General features: G+C 47.4%; 1 protein-coding gene and 1 long non-coding RNA gene across 2 annotated transcripts in view; one reads left to right on the plus strand and one right to left on the minus strand.

Moving 5' to 3' along the window:
• LOC137599338 (adenylate cyclase type 1-like) overlaps window positions 1–15,714 on the plus strand; it is a 29,836-nt gene extending 14,122 nt beyond the window's left edge. The window contains exons 9-20 of the mRNA XM_068320200.1: window positions 1,272–1,466; window positions 3,395–3,492; window positions 3,601–3,685; window positions 4,115–4,204; window positions 5,883–6,154; window positions 6,241–6,367; window positions 7,141–7,257; window positions 9,545–9,691; window positions 9,806–9,904; window positions 10,262–10,376; window positions 11,312–11,436; window positions 11,525–15,714. Of these exons, the coding sequence (XP_068176301.1) occupies window positions 1,272–1,466; window positions 3,395–3,492; window positions 3,601–3,685; window positions 4,115–4,204; window positions 5,883–6,154; window positions 6,241–6,367; window positions 7,141–7,257; window positions 9,545–9,691; window positions 9,806–9,904; window positions 10,262–10,376; window positions 11,312–11,436; window positions 11,525–11,845 (1,791 nt within the window). The 3' untranslated portion in view covers window positions 11,846–15,714. The remainder of the gene's footprint in view (window positions 1–1,271; window positions 1,467–3,394; window positions 3,493–3,600; window positions 3,686–4,114; window positions 4,205–5,882; window positions 6,155–6,240; window positions 6,368–7,140; window positions 7,258–9,544; window positions 9,692–9,805; window positions 9,905–10,261; window positions 10,377–11,311; window positions 11,437–11,524) is intronic.
• Window positions 7,138–15,836, minus strand: LOC137599342 (uncharacterized). The gene is made up of 3 exons (XR_011036798.1): window positions 15,708–15,836; window positions 7,824–8,027; window positions 7,138–7,324 (listed from the first exon to the last, which is right to left on the minus strand). It is a non-coding gene; the product is annotated as an uncharacterized lncRNA (long non-coding RNA).
• Window positions 15,837–18,244: the final 2,408 nt, after the last annotated feature.

Raw genomic sequence — 18,244 nt, forward strand, 5'->3', positions numbered from 1 at the left:
GAATTATAACAGGTCGGGTCTGCTGTCCGCTGGGGACCGGTTAGAACGCGCCGTCATGTGATGTTTCATGACACGAGTCAAAATAAGTCCCATCAATTACTGACGACCTGTGATCGTTATTTTAATTAGAAGTCATCCATCAGGAGCTTCCATCCACGAGGTTTGGTGGGAACTAGATCAGCAGTTTTAGCAGTAATAGGGGAAATTGTAGCTAGCATCTTTCATTAGTGATGCAAAAGTTCTTTCATTAAGAGGTAAGATAAACCTTCAATAGTCCCACAGTGGGGAAAATTGTAAAAAAGTGGGGGGGGGTTTCTTCATTCGTACTATAGACTGATAATACAAGCAAACCTTGGTTTTCGAACGCTTTAGACATCGAACAAATCAGAATTCGACCAAAAAATTCGCAATGGTTTTGTCCTAGAAGTCGAACAAAATTTGGAAGTCAAACGCGAAACAAATGCCTTTTTCTTGCCACCAAGCGCGAGAAAAGTCGAAAGAAAACGTGACGGTAATATGCTTTTATTTTAGTTTACTATATTCTATAATTTTTCACTTAATTTGCGTTCAATTGCCTACGGTACGAGTTACGGTACCGTTAACGTCTGTCCAAAAGACGACGGTAACTCGTACCTTAGGCTAACCTGATTACGTCCGTTTTTTCTTTCTTTCTCGTGTTTGCTTCTTTCTTTTAAATTTCTTTGATATGTTTCAATACTATACGATTTCCACCTCCGGAAAGAAGAAGTGAAGAGACGTTAGCGTACGATAGCACTGCCAGCTAGCGCTAACATGAAGAGAATGAAGCGCTGGCTTCCCTCAGAGACCCGGGCCGGTCCAGACAGGACTGGACCCCAGGCGCTGTTTTTAATTATGACCTAATTCTGTCTGGATGTTCCAGTCGGAGGCTCTGGTCGGCTGTTTACCGGCTTAAACACGAGCAGAGCTGCCGCTAATGTCGCTAATCAGCAGCGTCAGCGGCGAGTACAGATCAGTAAATATTAATAAAGCTGAGTCTGCATGTCGGTTCTATTGATTATTAATGATAGATACATTATTATTTGTGCAGCTGCTTCTTAGATCGCAGGAACATGTTCGAGTTTTAATTTTATTCTCTACTTAAATTTTGTGTTGATTTTGTCTCTTTATTGTTAAAACATTGTGATAAAAAGTTGTTTCGTTGTTTATTTTGCGTATATTTGAGATGATTCCACCTCAAATATACGCACCTTAGCGTCCGCTGATGATGTCATCTCTCTTCCACGCCACAGCGGCGAGCCCTGCGGACGGCGTCGGAGAAGCTGCGGAGCCGGACGTCGTTCTCGGCCCCCGCCGTGCAGCACTCGCCGGGGACCCGCGTCAACCGCTACATCGGGCGGCTGATCGAGGCGCGGCAGACCGAGTCGGAGACCGCCGACCTCAACTACGTCACACTGTTCTACCGGAGCAGCGACCGCGAGCGGCGGGTGAGAAACACCACAACACGCCGATGTCAGCGAGTCGCGTTTGTGTTTGCAAAAGGTCGCACGCACACACACACACACACACACACACACACACACACTCCCCCACCCCCAGTTTCAGGCGACGCTTCGTGACTCTATCTCATTCTCTCCAGCTCAAATTCTCCATCTCCCCTTCCTGGCTCTCCCACGCCTGTTGTCTATGATATCTGTGTGTGTGTGTGTGTGTGTGTGTGTGTGTGTGTGTGTGTGTGTGTGTGGAATCCACCCACCCTCTCAGGAGGGGGTGAAGATAATGATTTGGGAACGTCTGAGCGCTACACGTGATATCTTTCTCCTATGTGTGCGTGGGCAGAGCCGTAAAGGAGGCGGAACAGGGACCGGTTTTGTGCGTCGATGTGCGATCTACACACCCAAATCCGTCGCATGACAAAAAAAAAATAAAAAAAATAAACCTCGATTGTTACTCCTTTTAACATATTTTTTGCAAGTCGTTAAAAATATCACTCGCTGAAAATTGAGGATGAAAATTAGGACGTCGAACTCCCACGCGGCACACAACATTAAGTTTACGAGAAACGGGCGTATCGTGTAGCGACAAAAGGATGCACTGACGTTGAACAGGAAGAAATCTCGAGCGGGTCCCGTCTGGTTTCATCACAGTCAGCTTCAACTTTACGAATCTAATCCGATAAGTTTCATGAAAATTCATCAGGAAGTTCGGGCAGAACTGATTGGAAATAATTGTTCTAATCGCACAAGAGAAGGAGAGAACTCCCGTTCGTGGACTCGGTGCAGGTTTCGTACGTGCTCTTCGGTTCTGGATCATGGATGCTGGGCTTCACCTCCTTTTGGTGAAGATCTACGGAGTCACATGAGGTGACGAGGATTAAACGTGCAGAATGAACGTTCCCCAAATCAGCTCGTCTTCCTGTGTGTGTGTGTGTGTGTGTGTGTGTGTGTGTGTGTGTGTGTGTGTGTGTGTGTGTGTGTGTGTGTGATGATCTTAGCGCTTGGTGCTCAGAATTCTCTTCACTGGTGCAAAAGCCAGCAGAAAAACCAGAGGAGCGTGCAGAAGTCGGCGTTACGATTCTCTGCAGACTCGTGTGAAGGGGGGGGGCTGCTAATGTAGGTCACTGAGTTTCGCAGAGGAGCCGATGTGAGCATACCCCCTCCCCCCTCCCAAAATCTGCACCGGCGCCGCGGAGCGTCTCAGAAAAACCGGGGGTCGGATCCGATCGGGGCTGAAATGCTGCAGACTGACAGTCGTCCACCCAAATCCTCACGAACACGACGGCGGCGCCCCAAAAACGCCGCAGCACCGAGAAGCGAGCCCCAGCCTTAAAGGCATAGTACGCCGTTTCCCAGCATTCAGTGCTTCAGTGTCAGTGAACCTTGGAGCTGATAGGTGGGGTTCTTTCATGCTCTTTGTTTTTGTTGATGTTTCCTTTCCATTTTAACCCTTTAAAGCCAAAAGTATTAGAAATGATCCACTTTGCCTTTCAGGATTTTTGATTCTTCTACATTATAAGCTTGACCCCCCCTCCCCCCTCCAAAAAAATGCTAATTTATACAATCAGACGCATGAATCTGCTGAAAAAAATCTAAATTTAGCAACAATTATACAAATTAAAATTTATATGTATCCAATTTTTTAAAATTATTTTGGGACAAATTTCTCATAAGAATTTCATTAGACTTAATTTTGAGAAATTAGATTTTTCTGGCAATTATTTCAAGGTTCAGGCATTAAGGGGATAAATTCACTTCCTGACGTGACGCTAAAGAATATTAATATAATAATTTTATAATTATATCATTATACGCTGCGGCCGCTCAGATAAAATCCATAAAGACGTGCAAATAAATAAATAAATAAATAAATAAATAAGTAAACAAGGGATGTTGACGTTCTTTCTGTCCTTTCTCAGTATCACCAGGTTTATGACGATCATTTCATCAGCGCAGTAGTTCTCTCTCTGATCCTCGCCGCTCTGTTTGGCCTTATCTACCTGCTAATGATCCCACAGTACGTACACACACACCCACACACACACACACACACACACACACACACACACACACACACACACACACACACACACACACACACACACTCACTCTGGTCTCTCCTCAGGGGGATGCTGGTGCTGCTGCTGCTGGTGCTCTGTGTGTGTTTCCACGTGGCGTGTGTAATGTACCTGCACCTGACCAGCGTTCAGGTAGGACCGCCCCCCCCCAGGAGCTGAGGGGCGGAGCACAGAGAATCAGGCGGCGTGTTTGGTTGGTTCCAAAGAGAAATAATCAGATTACGTTATTTAAGGCGCACCTAAAAGATGGAACTCAATTAGCATCTTTTTTATATGAACACACAAGTCTGACATTTCATTGGCTGGAACCCGAATTAGATCAAATTGTTTGCGTCAGCAAGGACATTGATTGGCTGATTGTCTGAAACGTACATAATCATTACACAATCATGAATTAAAATCCAGGGTGGCGCCCCCTACAGGAGCGGGGTGGAATTGACGTACCAACCAGACGAGCTGTGACATCATCTATTCCCTCTGTGACATCACACCGCATTGAAATGTCATCACGTTCTATAATAAGCCCCTCCCCCTTTGCCCCCCCTCCCCCCCTTCTTCCAGTGCCAGCCGGGCTGCCTCACCATCCAGATCCGAACGGCGCTGTGCGTCTTCCTGGTGCTGCTCACCTACTCGGTGACCCAGGCCTGCGTGGTGAGTTTTCACGTTTCCGACTTATCTCAGAATGAATTTGCGCCGCGTCGATGTTATCGCTTAAATATTGACATCACAATAAAACAGCTGGGAGTCACGGTGTCACCGGCTCGCCGTTCATCCAGCGGCCTCGTCTGCTCGTCACGGATTAGCCGGCGGAGAAACGCTGGCAGCCGAGCAGATGGTGCCGCTGACGCTATGAGGAAGACAACATTTGTTGTTCAAGTGTAAAACACTCATTAAAAGATGTCCAATGCTACCGGTTTGGTGTCAGCATCAGCATCAGCATCAGCGGTGGGTTTGTAGGTGCGAAACAGAATCAAACAGCGGCGCAGCAGCCAGGGTGCAGCGAGGGGACGGCGCCACTTCCTCATAATTAGTTTGTCTAATTCTTCCGTGTGTGTTTTTTGTGTAATTAGCATAATAAAGTTGGATTTCAGAGATGAATCAGACGACGTGGCGCCCCAGGCTGGTTTTTTTTTTTTCTAATCTGCTCATTTTGTTAAAGCGAGTTTAAAAACTATCCTTGAAGATAAAATGAGTAAAAAAACAACATGGATTTATGCTAACTAGCTATATTTGCAAGGGCTGACATCGTAGTTCATGTCATTAGCATGCTAAAGCTAATTTTTGAACATCTTTAATTCTTTTTTATCAAGCAAAGCCCTGAAAAACTGATGACACTGATGACATAAGTGTTAGCTGTAATTTGAGTTTATGCTAACTATTTAGCCAACATTGGTATGCTAACATTAGTGCTAATCTGAGAGCAGGGAACAGGTGGAGGAGAAGCTAGAGAGGTGGAGGTTTGTCCTGGAAAGGAGAGGAATGAAGGTTAGCCGCAGTAAGACAGAGTACATGGGTGTGAATGAGAGGGACCCAAGTGGAAGAGTGAGGTTACAGGGAGAAGAGATCAAGAAGGTGGAGGATTTGAAGTACTTAGGGTCAACAGTCCAGAGCAATGGAGAGTGTGGAAAAGAGGTGAAGAAGCGTGTCCAGGCAGGATGGAACGGGTGGAGGAAAGTGTCAGGTGTGATGTGTGATAGAAGAGTTTCAGCTAAAATGAAAGGAAAGGTGTACAAAACTGTGGTGAGACCAGCGATGTTGTTTGGTCTAGAGACAGTGTCACTGAGGAAAAGACAGGAGACAGAGCTGGAGGTAGCAGAGATGAAGATGCTGAGGTTCTCTCTGGGAGTGACCAGGAAGGATAGGATCAGGAATGAGTACATCAGAGGGACAGCACATGTTAGAGGTTCTGGAGATAAAGTCAGAGAGGCCAGACTGAGATGGTTTGGACATGTCCAGAGGAGAGATAGTGAATTTATTGGTAGAAGGATGCTGAGTTCTGAACTGCCAGGCAGGAGGCCTAGAGGAAGACCAAAGAGGAGGTTTATGGATGTAGTGAAAGAGGACATGAAGGTAGTTGGTGTGAGAGAAGAGGATGAGAAGACAGGGTTAGATGGAGGACACTGATTGGCTGGGGAGACCCCTGAAGGGGAAAGCCAAAAGGAAAAGAAGAAGTTTTACGTGGATAGTTTTGGTATTTTACACGCATCATGTCAGTAACACGTCTGCTAATGCTAATGCAAGACTTAGTTTAGCTAGCATAGAGGCTACTGCATCATCACAAATAATCCTGAACGCGTTGCTTTTACGTTGGTTATTGTTTGTCGTCCAGGTCGGATGCGTTCCCTGGGGGACGACCGGGAACAACTCCAGCGACCCGCTGGCCGACGCCCCTCCTGGCAACGCCCCTCCGGACGCCAACGTCACGGGCGTGGACAGAGCCTGTCCCAACATGGCGTACGCCCTGCTGTCCTGCGTGGCCGGGACCCTCACCCTCATCCCTTACCTCCGCGTCTCCTCCCTCCCCAAGATGCTCTTGCTCGTCCTCCTCTCCATCACCTACACTGTCGTCATGGAGACAAGCGGCTATCGCCAAGCCGTAGGGTGAGAGCATCACTTCAGGTGTTTTTTTTTTGTTTGTTTTTTTATACCCCCGATATGAAGCATAAATTCTGTTGTTGTTCTTTCAGGGGGGGGTTCCTCCACACCCGGGGGTACGACCCCGTGTTAGCCGTGTTGCTGATCTCTGGAGCTCTGGCGCTTCACTCCCGACAGCTGGACCTGAAGCTCCGGCTCGACTACCTGTGGGCGACTCAGGTACGGAATGAAACTATTATTTATTTATTTAGTGTACCTTAAATAAAAATAAATAAATAAATAAATAAAATGAAATAAAAATATTTTATAAATGTCATTTATTCACGAGAAGACATGAGTCGTGTCCATGTTAACAGCAGCCTCTCTAACGCCCAGCAGGGGGCCCCGGTGATCCGATCCTGGTTCTGATTGTCGTTTTCCTCCTCAGGCTTTTTTTTTTTTTTTAGCGACGGTTAGCTCGCGATCATTTGGGATTGGCTGGATAAAAGCCTCGTCTCCAGACGCCTCACACTCAGTGGAGTGTGACCTGGGCGTGTCGAGATTCGACACGTGTCAACGCTCCGCCGGTTCAGGAAAAGAGAAAAAAAGGTTTTCTCAAATGAATCCCTCGGATATTTCTATTTAATTTTTTTTTTTTAACGTTTATTTTATAAGGATGAAAACGATTTTGTTCAACATGCGCCCCAACACCGTTACACAAGCGTAAAGTAACACACGGCTTACGTGACTCACAGGGATTCTGGGATATTTTAGGAGCTTCTGAAGCCGGGATGATTCGATCAGACGCGTTTGTTGTCTTCATTTGTCTCAGCGGATCATGAAAAGCCTCCTGTTTCTATTTTAAGCCCAGCTGTCACCACTGGGGTTTGTAGATCGTTATCTCCCTCTAGTGATCAGGAGGCGCCATCGCACCCCAAACTCTCAGCTCCGTTGTGTTTGAATCTCCCCGGTTGGTTGTGTTGCGCCGCTGTCACTCACCTGTGCCTCTCCAGGCGGAGGAGGAGAGGGATGACATGGAGAAGGTGAAGCTGGACAACAAGAGGATCCTGTTCAACCTGCTTCCGGCTCACGTGGCCCAGCACTTCCTCATGTCCAACCCCAGGAACATGGTGAGCATCGGCGGGCGTGTCAGGGGGCCCCTCCAGCCCAGATCGTCCGTCCAATGGGAGCAAACGCCTCAGGAATAAACAGAAAGTCAGATTCCTGTTAAATAACCTTTAGGATCTGAAGAAGAAGCAGGAGGAATCGGCTTTAAAATCAGCTGATCAGGTGATCAAATATGATCAATACACTGGAGGAAACTTCAGCAAGTAATCCATTTTAGTTACAGTTACTTAGACAGTTAATCTAGTGTGAAAACAATTAAGAATTCACTAATCAGATTTAAATTATAACGAATAATCTCCATCATTCATGAGAGTGAAGTCTCGGGTGAATTGCTGCCTCCTGGAGGTCAGGTAGAGGTACTGCACCCACATGTGGCTTCTGAATACCTGGTGATGCATGTCAGAGAATACTATTAAAATTAAATACAGTTTTAGTTTTAGAAACTAAAGATTCACATCAGTGAAAATGTCGAGACCAAACTTTTAATTAAATCTGTTAACTCGTTTTTTTATCATCAGTCGTTTCATTTTAATTCATTTAACTTTCCATGTCCAGATGTCAGTATTACCTCTTCCGGCGTCAGGTCAGTAGACGTGTTAATGAATTCCCATCATGCCCCTGGTGTCGGGTTGGGGTGTCAGGACGAGAACGTTTCCCAGCCGTTCGGGACAATGGAGCGACGTGTCGGGGTGTTAAAGTGGAAGTGTTAGCGCCGGCCCGGTGGCTCTGAACATCCCCTCCACTGATCTCTGTTCCTTCCTGCCCCCCCCTTCTGAGGAAGTGATGAAAACACACATCCTGTCAGGAAATTCACATCCCAACAAAAGGACAGAGGCCTGGAAACGATTTCAGGCTCTAATGCTAACGGCTAAAATATGACTTTCTTTATAAAGGCGATGGGAAATGTTCCTTTTTTACATTGATATGCAAAAAATATTGCAAAATTCAACTAATAAGAACAAAACAGATAGAATACATCTATTCAAAGCAAAAGAGTTTTGTTTTTCGTTTTGATAAAGGTGTTGAAGTCTCTAAAGAGTCCAGTTCTGGAAATGTCCTACATTACCCACAATGCACCACGACTGTCTTTTCATTGCACCTTATATGTCTGGAAAATATGAAATGACATCAAACATCAGCACAATCGTTGTCTTCAAAGGGCCAGAAGTAACTAATAAATGTAAGTTAATGTAACTCAATGTAATGTAGCATAAATGTAACTACTCCTTAATGTAACTAATAAATGTAACTAAATGTAACTCAGTGTAATGTAACTAAATGTAACTACTCCTTAATGTAACTAATAAATGTAACTAAATGTAACTCAGTGTAATGTAACTAAATGTAACTACTCCTTAATGTAACTAATAAATGTAACTAAATGTAACTCAGTGTAATGTAACTAAATGTAACTACTCCTTAATGTAACTAATAAATGTAACTAAATGTAACTCAGTGTAATGTAACTAAATGTAACTACTCCTTAATGTAACTAATAAATGTAACTAAATGTAACTCAGTGTAATGTAACTAAATGTAACTGTAAGTTCAGATGGGATGAACTACTGCATTGTGGGAAATGTAGGTTCAGGTCAAATCACACTTTTGACCTTTTTATTTTTAGGCACCCACCTTTTATGTTCTCGGGGGCCACATTTAGCCCCCGGGCCTGGAGTTTGACACATGTGATCTAGGCACACAATCCATCACATTTCGGTCTCGGCGGAGGGACACGTCTGCTTTCGTTAATATTTTTATATCGTCTTCGGTCTCGTCATGGGGTTTGTTACCGACGGTAAGAAGTCGGAGCCCTGATGCTTTTCTACCCAGCAGGCCGTGCATCAAGCGGCGTGGGGGCCGTCTGAGACCGAGACTAGTAAACACTGGGGGCAGGAAGTCAGGAACTATGTTTCCGGCGTACTGGTGACCCCCCCAAGCTGCAGTGTATAGAAAGGCTTCCTCTCTTTCCTCTGGGCTAAAGTTCAGCCTCACACTGTATTCATAACAGCGCAGCGGGACGTCTGCTGCCTGGAATTTAGCGTTTCACTGCTCCGACCATTGTTGCCCCCGCCGCCGTGGAAATGCTGTTTTCACCCATGTTGCTCTGACAGGAGGAACGTTATAAAGTGAATCTGATGAATTTAAGTGGGGAGGGTTGGGTTGGGAACTGGGTCAGAGTTTTGGGGTCTTATCTCATATTTTCACGATTTTGAATATCAGTATTCCCGTCGGCCTGGATGCTGATGTAAATCCCTTGAAACTGAAGTTCTCCCCAAACCCCCCCTGCAGGACCTCTACTACCAGTCCTACGCTCAGGTCGGCGTTCTCTTCGCCTCCATCGCCAACTTCAACGACTTCTACATCGAGCTGGACGGGAACAACATGGGCGTGGAGTGTCTGCGGCTGCTCAACGAAATCATCGCCGACTTCGACGAGGTGAGCCGACTTCGACGTTTTCCATTTGAATCTCTTCAATCGAGTTTTTCGATCACAACCACGACACTAACCAGTCGCGTTTTCATCCCGTATTTCTTCCTTTCCTCTCTTTAGCTGATGGATAAAGAGTGCTACAGGGACATCGAGAAAATCAAGACTATCGGCAGCACCTACATGGCTGCAGTAGGGCTGGTTCCTACCACCGCCTCCAAGGTACACCAACCCCAGCTAAATTTAGACCCCGTGGGGCATTAGCACATTTCCAAACCGTTCAGAACGCATATTTTTGAGAGGCCAACTATTTTCAGTCGTGTTGATGTTTGGAGCCTTGTCACGTTTCAATCCTCAAATCCTTTTCGAGGGATTAACAGCCTCTTGTTGGCGTCAGCGTATCTCGCATTCGTAAAGTTTCTTTAAATCCCGTAAAAGCCGACAAACAAAAAAAGACCCTTTTTCTGCAAATCCCAGCGGTTTGACTGGAGGGGAAACTTCAGGCGTGCTTTTGTAACCGAGCTGAATGATGTCAGGGTGACATCACCGTCTAACACCGATGTTCCTTCTCTCACTCAGGCGAAGAAGTCCATCGCCTCACATTTATGCACGGTGTCCGATTTCGCCATTGAGATGTTCGACGTCTTGGATGCCATCAACTACCAGTCCTACAACGACTTCGTCCTGAGAGTAGGTGAGCTGGAACGCCGCTGACGCTCGCCGCTGACGCTCGCCGCTGACGCTCGCCGCTGTTACGTTTGGAAGGAAGTGCATCACAACCAGACCTCAAGCTTCCATTGTGTTGGGTATCCTGTGGGGAGCCTGCAATGGGAGCCCATGTTTAATCCCAGCATATACAGGACCATCCTGTCCTGTAACGGGGGGGGGGGCGCTCCCTGTGTTTGTGTGCTTGGCTGAACCGTCTTTGCAGAAACGTTTCCTAATCCGGGCAGCGCTGGCGTTTCCAGTAAGAGCAGGAAAAACAAACGCGAAGACGCGGAGTCGCGTCACCAACGTGGATTCATGTCACTCATGAGCAGCAGGAACAAAACCAGGGCTTCTTTGACTCGGTTGTATTTAATATTAATAGCATTAACAGATTAAAGGATCCGTCGCACATAAATAGAAAATAAAGCTCTTTTAATAAAGAGGTGATTGTTTAGGTTCATGGTTTCTAAGAAAAGAGAAAGACTGGCGCTTGAAAACAAAAACAAACTACGTCATCCGCTTCGGCGCCTTCCTCACACGGGACCCTAATGCTAACGCTAGAGCTTTAGCTTGACTTAGCTAGAGTTTTGTAGCCATCGGTCCCCTTCGGTGGACTTTCTCCGACGCTCCGGACGTTCATCAGTGTTTTCCGTCTGTTCTCGATCCCACGATGCTTTGCTCAGGGCGGCACCGTCTTTCAACGTTTAAAACCGTTAAAATATTGAAACACATTTAACGTTTGATGTTTAAATGTTCAACTGAAGCCGTCCAGGATGTCTTGAGTTCCCAGCCAAAAAAACTGGGTTGCGGACCCCTCAAATGTCAAAATGTTCTCTGTTTACTTGGTTAATGGTTGCAGTACCCAGAGGAAACAGTAGGGGGCGTGTCCGGTGGGTAAAACCTGCTTTTCTTTCCCTCCAGGCATCAACGTGGGACCGGTGGTGGCCGGCGTGATAGGTGCGCGACGACCGCAGTACGACATCTGGGGGAACACGGTGAACGTCGCCAGCAGGATGGACAGCACAGGCGTTCAGGGAAAGATACAGGTACGGCGCTAAGCTAACTGCTAACTAACTCTGAACCACCAACGAAGAAGAAGACGCGGCAGAACTGAACCTTCCATCTCTCCTCCAGGTGACTGAAGACGTTCACCGGCTCATCGCCGACTGCTACCGCTTCGTGTGCCGCGGCCAGGTCAGCGTGAAGGGCAAAGGTCAGATGCTCACCTACTTCCTGGAGGGGCGTGGTCGACCTCGTCCGCCCGAGCAGAACCCGCCCGGCGCCGAGCGGCGGTCCAGCGCCTTCGCCCACGGCAGCGTGTGCACCAGACTTAGCCCCGCCCCCACGGTCACCACCTACGCCACCATCAGGACGCCGAGCCCAGGCGCCGCCAACCCCACCACCTCCACCAGCACCACCAGGTTTCTGCCCTCGGTCGCCACGGCAACGGTGTGACGGATACTGTCTCCATGGTGACCAAAAACAAAAAAAGGGCGGCAACGAGATAGCAAAGAGTTTACCAGTAGAGGACCGGATGGAGCTGTCGGTTCTTCTACTTCCTGTGTGGATCGTCCAATCGGAGGCCAGCGCCGTGTTCCGGACTCCTGAACGGGACGTTTTTCGCCACGATTACCGAATCCTGGACTCTAGCAAACTAAAAAACGAAGCGAGATGCACAACTGATGGTGTAGCACAGCCTCTCTCCACATCGGGAAATTCCTTTAACGACTTCAGCGATGTTTTTCCTCTCCAAAAAACCAAATCAGTGCTGTTGCCTTAGCGACCACTCCTCACGACGCCATCTTTCTTTCTCTTTCTTTATTTTGTTGTTGTTGCCTTTTCTGATCCTTTTTTCACAAATCCATTGCGGAGGGGTGTCCGTGAAGCCACTCATCAAACAACGGACGCCGTCGAAGCCCCACCCACTCAAACCGAACCCCTCGACTCTTTTGGCGCGTGACGCCATCGCCGCATTCCCGCTCACGTTTGTACGTCTGTTTTCCCTGTGATGCTTGACTTCCAGATTCTTCCTCGTCGGAGTGTAGCAATAACGCGGTCCGTGTCTCCGCCCGTTTGCCCTGCATGCTGTAGCCCCGCCCTGATAGTGTATGTAGCCGCCGGCGTGTGCGTAGCTAGCCACGCCCAACTGTATCTCCGTGGAGCATGACTTTACAAATTATTTTGTGTGGGTTTTTTTTAAAAAAAGGAAACCTTTTTTTTCCCAGCGTGTTTGTTTATGAAGAAATATTTTCTATGGTTCAAAATATTCAGTTTGACTATTTTTATGAACTACAAGCTGCTTTGGTAACGGACAAGATGTTGGGAGACGACCAAACCTCCGTGTTCCTCGGAAAAAATACACATTTATCTGACGGTATTAGCATGCTACGGCTAACACAGCCCGGTTCTATTCTAGCATGCACAGCCTGCACGCGTGTTGTGATGAAGCATCGTAGGCCGACACGCGCTGACTCGGCTTAAATGTCATGCATGCGCTAAAGGAAGCGGTCGTCTTTGAATGTAAGGTGCTTTTTTTTTGGTGTTCTTCATGCGAGGACGTCCTCAGGACGGTTCGATCAGGCCGGAGGCTCCTCCTCTTCCTCCAACAGGTAGCCGGTGTTCAAATGTGCCAACCTATTTTCATAAACATATCAAAAGTTTTGTCGTGAAGCTGGAGCACAGCTGGATGTGTGGCTACGGTGGTTGTCGAATGCATAATCGCTGTTTGGAGTTGTTCCTTTAAGAGTTTTTGTAACACGCTTTGTCGGCCGGCGTCGATTCTGGAGGTTTGTTTGGACGCCGTCACCTGATCGAACGACGTCGTCGCGTTTCTTGAAGTCTAAACGGTAGCCAACGCTAACTTTTGAGTTTCTAAGAGATTAAACAATGAGGATTTTTATACACTTGCTTTTAACCGTTGCCGGAACGTGAATGGAAAGGAGTTGTGTACACTATATTTACTGTAAAATTGGATATTTTCATACTGTATAATACGGGTTTCAATTGGTATATGTAGGTATTACTAGATATTATTGTACATGGTCTTTTTTCAGAGATATATTATGAATGATTCGATATTTGTCGAGTTCTTTTGTTGAAGATGTATTTATGGAGACGTTTTATGTGAATGTACATTTTGTTAAAGACGATATTTTATACTAAGTGTTTGCACTGCGATGATATTGACGTACTATGACGATATAAATAAAGCCAGTGGAGGCTTGTCTCCTATGAAAGGTTGCTGTGCGTACTTCCACGAACAAACACAGAGTACATTGGGGGGAGGGGATGGGTATGGGTCAGTTTTCATCTTATGTAACAGCAGACAGCATCTGATGCAAGAAGCATCACAGAGGTCAATGTCAGCAGGAGTCCGACGGCGCTGGAGCGTCACGCTGATGTTATGAACACGACGGCCGATGGATTGCTTCACAACTAGCAGAGAAATGCTAACGCGATTCAGCTAGCATAGGTACAGGTGTGATTTTATAAAGCAATAACAAGTCAGAGGTGTGGCCATGCCTTCTGGCTGGGTGTTATTCTAATGACAACAATTGTCGTCATGGTTACCTGGTGTTCATGGGATGTTAAAGTTTAAAAAAAAAATTTTTTTAAGTAAAAAAATCTAGTTGGAAATTTGATGAATGCCCTGAACCCGCCCCCTTTCTCTGGACCCTCCCACCATCATTCCTCACGATTATTCATCCTAGTTTGCCTATTGATCCTAGTTTGCCTATTGATCCTAGTTTGCCTGTCGTTAAACACTTAAATTGAGTTCAGCAGTGTAACAGGTCACAGTTTACAACACATTTAAAGTTTTTCTAGCTGTAAAAAAGTAAAAACAAATTTGTTTGTTTTTGGCATTTTTTTTCTCATTCTGTCCAAAGGTGACTTCAGTGAGTTCTAAATGTTTCTCTCCTCACCCATCTCCCCCTCCTCCTCACCCCCAACAGAGGAATCCAACAAACTAACAGGGTGTGTGTGTGTGTTTGTGTGTGGGGGGGTTCGGTGTTGATGGGGGTGGGGGTGAGAGGAAAGAGAACAAAACAAACAGCAGCCCGATCATTGTTTCTGTTTGTGCGGCGATCTGAGTGCGAAGGGATGTTTCAGGTCCTGTCTCAGGAAGCGGCGGCTTCCAAAACGTTCATCAGCGATGTGAAAATGTTTGCGCTGGCGTGTGTGGAAGTGCTGTGGCATGCGGAGCATCCTGAGTGACAGGTTGTCATGGCAACACAACACAAGAGCGTGCCCCGACACGACAACATCGAGGTTATGTTCCGCAATGAGCAAATGATAAAGCTCCACAACGACTGTGTGCACCTGATGGTGTGTGTGTGTGTGTGTGTGTGTGTGTGTGTGTGTGTGTGTGTGTGTGTGTGTGTGTGTGTTTGTCTACCACCTGCTGGACTCGAGATGTGATCAAAAACACCCGGCTCGGGCGCGCCAACGCAAACACTCACACACTGCGAGATAAGCCAGCGGAATAGGCGTGGCTTACAGCTGTGGTGCGAGGGAACGGGCGTCCGTCAGCGACCTGATTCAGATGGTTGCCGCAACGACACAGCTGAGCGGGACCAGGGTCAACGAACCTCCCCTCGCCTCCCCATCCAGTGACCCCCGTGTGTCAACATCCCTTACTGTAAGCGTGGGAGGAAAAGCACAGCCCCCACTCCTTAAGTGTGTGTGTGTGTGTGTGTGTGTGTGTGTGTGTGTGTGTGTGTGTGTGTGTGTGTGTGTGTGACGTGGGTACGTATTTGCGTCAGATGTTTAAGTGACGTGTCTGAATCCTGCACCTGAGAACAAACGGCAGGTTGTGTCGCCATGGCGAACGGGATTACCCACAACAACAACAACAACACGGAACAATCTGTGCGCCGCTGCTCTCTCATGTTCTGTAACGTGTTCTAATCTGGTGAACAATTTCATTCTGACCAGATTAAGTCGGCTAAAGCGGGATTGTTGAAACATTTATGGCTGTCGACTCTGTGACATCAGAAAATGAGAAACTCGTGACCCTGGTAGTCTTGTGTTTACGGAGGCCTTCCTGACGTTCCCAACGCGTTCCAAACTTGTGTGTTTTCAGACCGTCGGAATCTGGAGCACGCCATTCCACCGGGCGGTTTATCAAATCCATATGTAGGGCTTGGAGCTCCCAGATGAGTCCAGGGAAGCAATCTGAAAACTTTCTTGCAGGAGCAACAAGGTTGCGAAACATTTCTTCGAAGTCCAACGAACAAAATAACAGCCTCTGATTAGTGGACAGAAAACATCCTCCCACAACATTGTTCCTCATCAAGGACTTCCCCGGCGTACTTACGTTATTTTCTGGACATGTTTTCTCCAGCGCAGACACACACGGGGGTCAATGAACTCCGTGTTGTGTAAGAACAGTCTCGACCTTTCCTAACCTCGTCCCGCCGCGGCTTCGTGTTTGGTCTCATCCCAACGTCCACGCGGGATGGAATGCGACGAGCCGAGATAAAACGCCTCCGAAGGGGGCAGAAAAAGTCAAAATAACCTCCCAAACAGAAAGGTTCACGGTGACCAGATACATCCTGGAACTACTTTCCCGCTCACTCAACAACCCCAGTCGACCCGTTCGCGCAATGCTCGTTGGGGGAGTCAAGATGAAAAGTCCTTTTGAGAATGTCCCCACTGTGGGGCAAATAAAGGAGTATCTTATTTTGTCTTGTCTTAAGTTTTGGTGCAGATCCGAGTCGAAACAAGATTTACGTTGGGTTTCTCAATGGATTGGCAGGAAATTTAAGGATATCAATCATGTCGTTTTTGTTCGGCGTTCGACCTGAAGTAAGAATGAAGTAATCCCTCGCACATTTGCACATCAACATGCGCAACCTCACCTCAATGTGGATTTTTAGTAGGTACGTGATACCATACACGCATTCTATTGACTGACGGCATCCGGAAGTGCGCTACGGTCCATGAGTCTCGGCGAGAGAAAACGTGTTCATCTGTTGGTTGGTTCTCTTGGGGACGACTGAGCGAAACAGAACCAAAGAGAGTCCAAGCAGCTCCTGAGGCACACTTCCTTTTTATTCACTGCTGGGGCTTGTTTTTTTAGGATGTTCTGGACAGATTGTTCACACACACACACACACACACACACACACACACACACACACACACACACACTGTTCCGGAAGTACAGTCGGATGTGAAACTCTTGTTACAACTGGACCTGACGGTACGAACAGAACCGACCCGCTCACGAGATCGTTTCCAGTTGTCTTTGCCAAATGCAATCGTACGGAATGGACTCCTCCTCCTTCTCATTAGAGCACGCACACACACACACACACACACACACCCACACACACACACACACACACACACACACACACACACACACACACACACACACACACACACACACACACACACACACACTCAGAGAGAGAGAGGAGGAAACTCAACACAATGGCCGCTGGCGCATGGGAGCCTGGATTTCCTGGGTTTCCCACACACAAGTGTACAATCACAAGCTCGCAAACACACGGTCACACACACAGGCACACACATAAACCATCACACAACACGCCAAGACACCGGACTCTAATGAATTAGTCCCCCCATTGACGATATTAAAGCGGCGAGTGCCCTGAGACCCCGGCTCTGTTTCCGTGAGTTTCTCCCAGACCTCAGTCGCGATCGGCGTCGCCTGTTTAATAAGACATGGATTATCCGATTAAGGGAATCTTGCAAGAAGGAGAAGAAAAAGAACAACTTTGCGGGGGGATTAGTGTCATTGTACCCGTTCACATCACATTCCTTGCCGCTGATTCTCAGATCACGCCGTTGGCGTGTCCTGGGGCCGGGTTGGCTCCCAGGGGCCACCGGTGATACCGACCCGATCCCGTCGCCAGATTTCAACGTTTTATTTGATAGGAATTGTACATCGATCAATAAGAAGACTGGAAATCAGGTTTCCAGTCAGAAGGATGAATTTGAACCAACTTTATTCAGTCGGATTCAGTCCGGAAACAACCGACGATGTTGGGGGAGGAGCTACGTCCATCTGTGACGAAGAGTTTGGGAAGGATCACAAAGATCTTAAACTTGTTTTTTCTTGTGGAAAGTGGACACGCAGACACACACGCACATGCACACGCACACACACACACTTCCTGATGTTGTCATGACCAGGTGACACCAATGTGGGCGGGGCAACCACACGGGAAGGTGGCAGGGATGACGGGACGACATGACCCGGGTTGACAGGTGAAACGCTAACAGGATGCTATCAGCCATAACAAGCGCTCGGCTATCGCACTCTGTTTTGTCTCGAAACCGCTCGGAGACGTGGGCGTGTCCGTGGGCGTGGCCATGGGCGTGACCGCACTTAGTCTGGTTTTACACTTTTCAGGACATTCATCAACATTTCAACGTGTCGCCACAAAACGCGGCCAAACCAGCCACGCACCTGACACCCTGGCCCCGCCCCTTCTGTGTGACATCACTGCAGGCGAGCCTCGGGCCGTCCCATCTTCACAGGTGTGCATTCTTTGCGTGGGTGTGATTTTAAACAACCCTGTTTTTGTGAACTCATCTGTCGTAGTGCCCCCCCCCCCATGCGACCCCCTCCAAAGGTTGAAACCACCTTAAATGGAGGGTTAGGGTGTGTGTGTGTGTGTGTGTGTGTGTGTGTGTGTGTGTGTGTGTGTGTGTGTGTGTGTGTGTGTGTGTGTGTGTGCAGCTCCTAACACAACAAGTCTGTTTTCCCCGGTTCTCTTGTCAAAGACAAACATTCCAGTCGTGGGACGCTCAATGCCAGGGTCCGTTTGATCTTCATCATGTGACATCTGAGAGAGGCGGGAACCCCTGCTTATCATCAGG

Source organism: Antennarius striatus, chromosome 7 (assembly GCF_040054535.1).
Source record: "Antennarius striatus isolate MH-2024 chromosome 7, ASM4005453v1, whole genome shotgun sequence".
Classification (NCBI taxonomy): Eukaryota; Metazoa; Chordata; class Actinopteri; order Lophiiformes; family Antennariidae; genus Antennarius; species Antennarius striatus.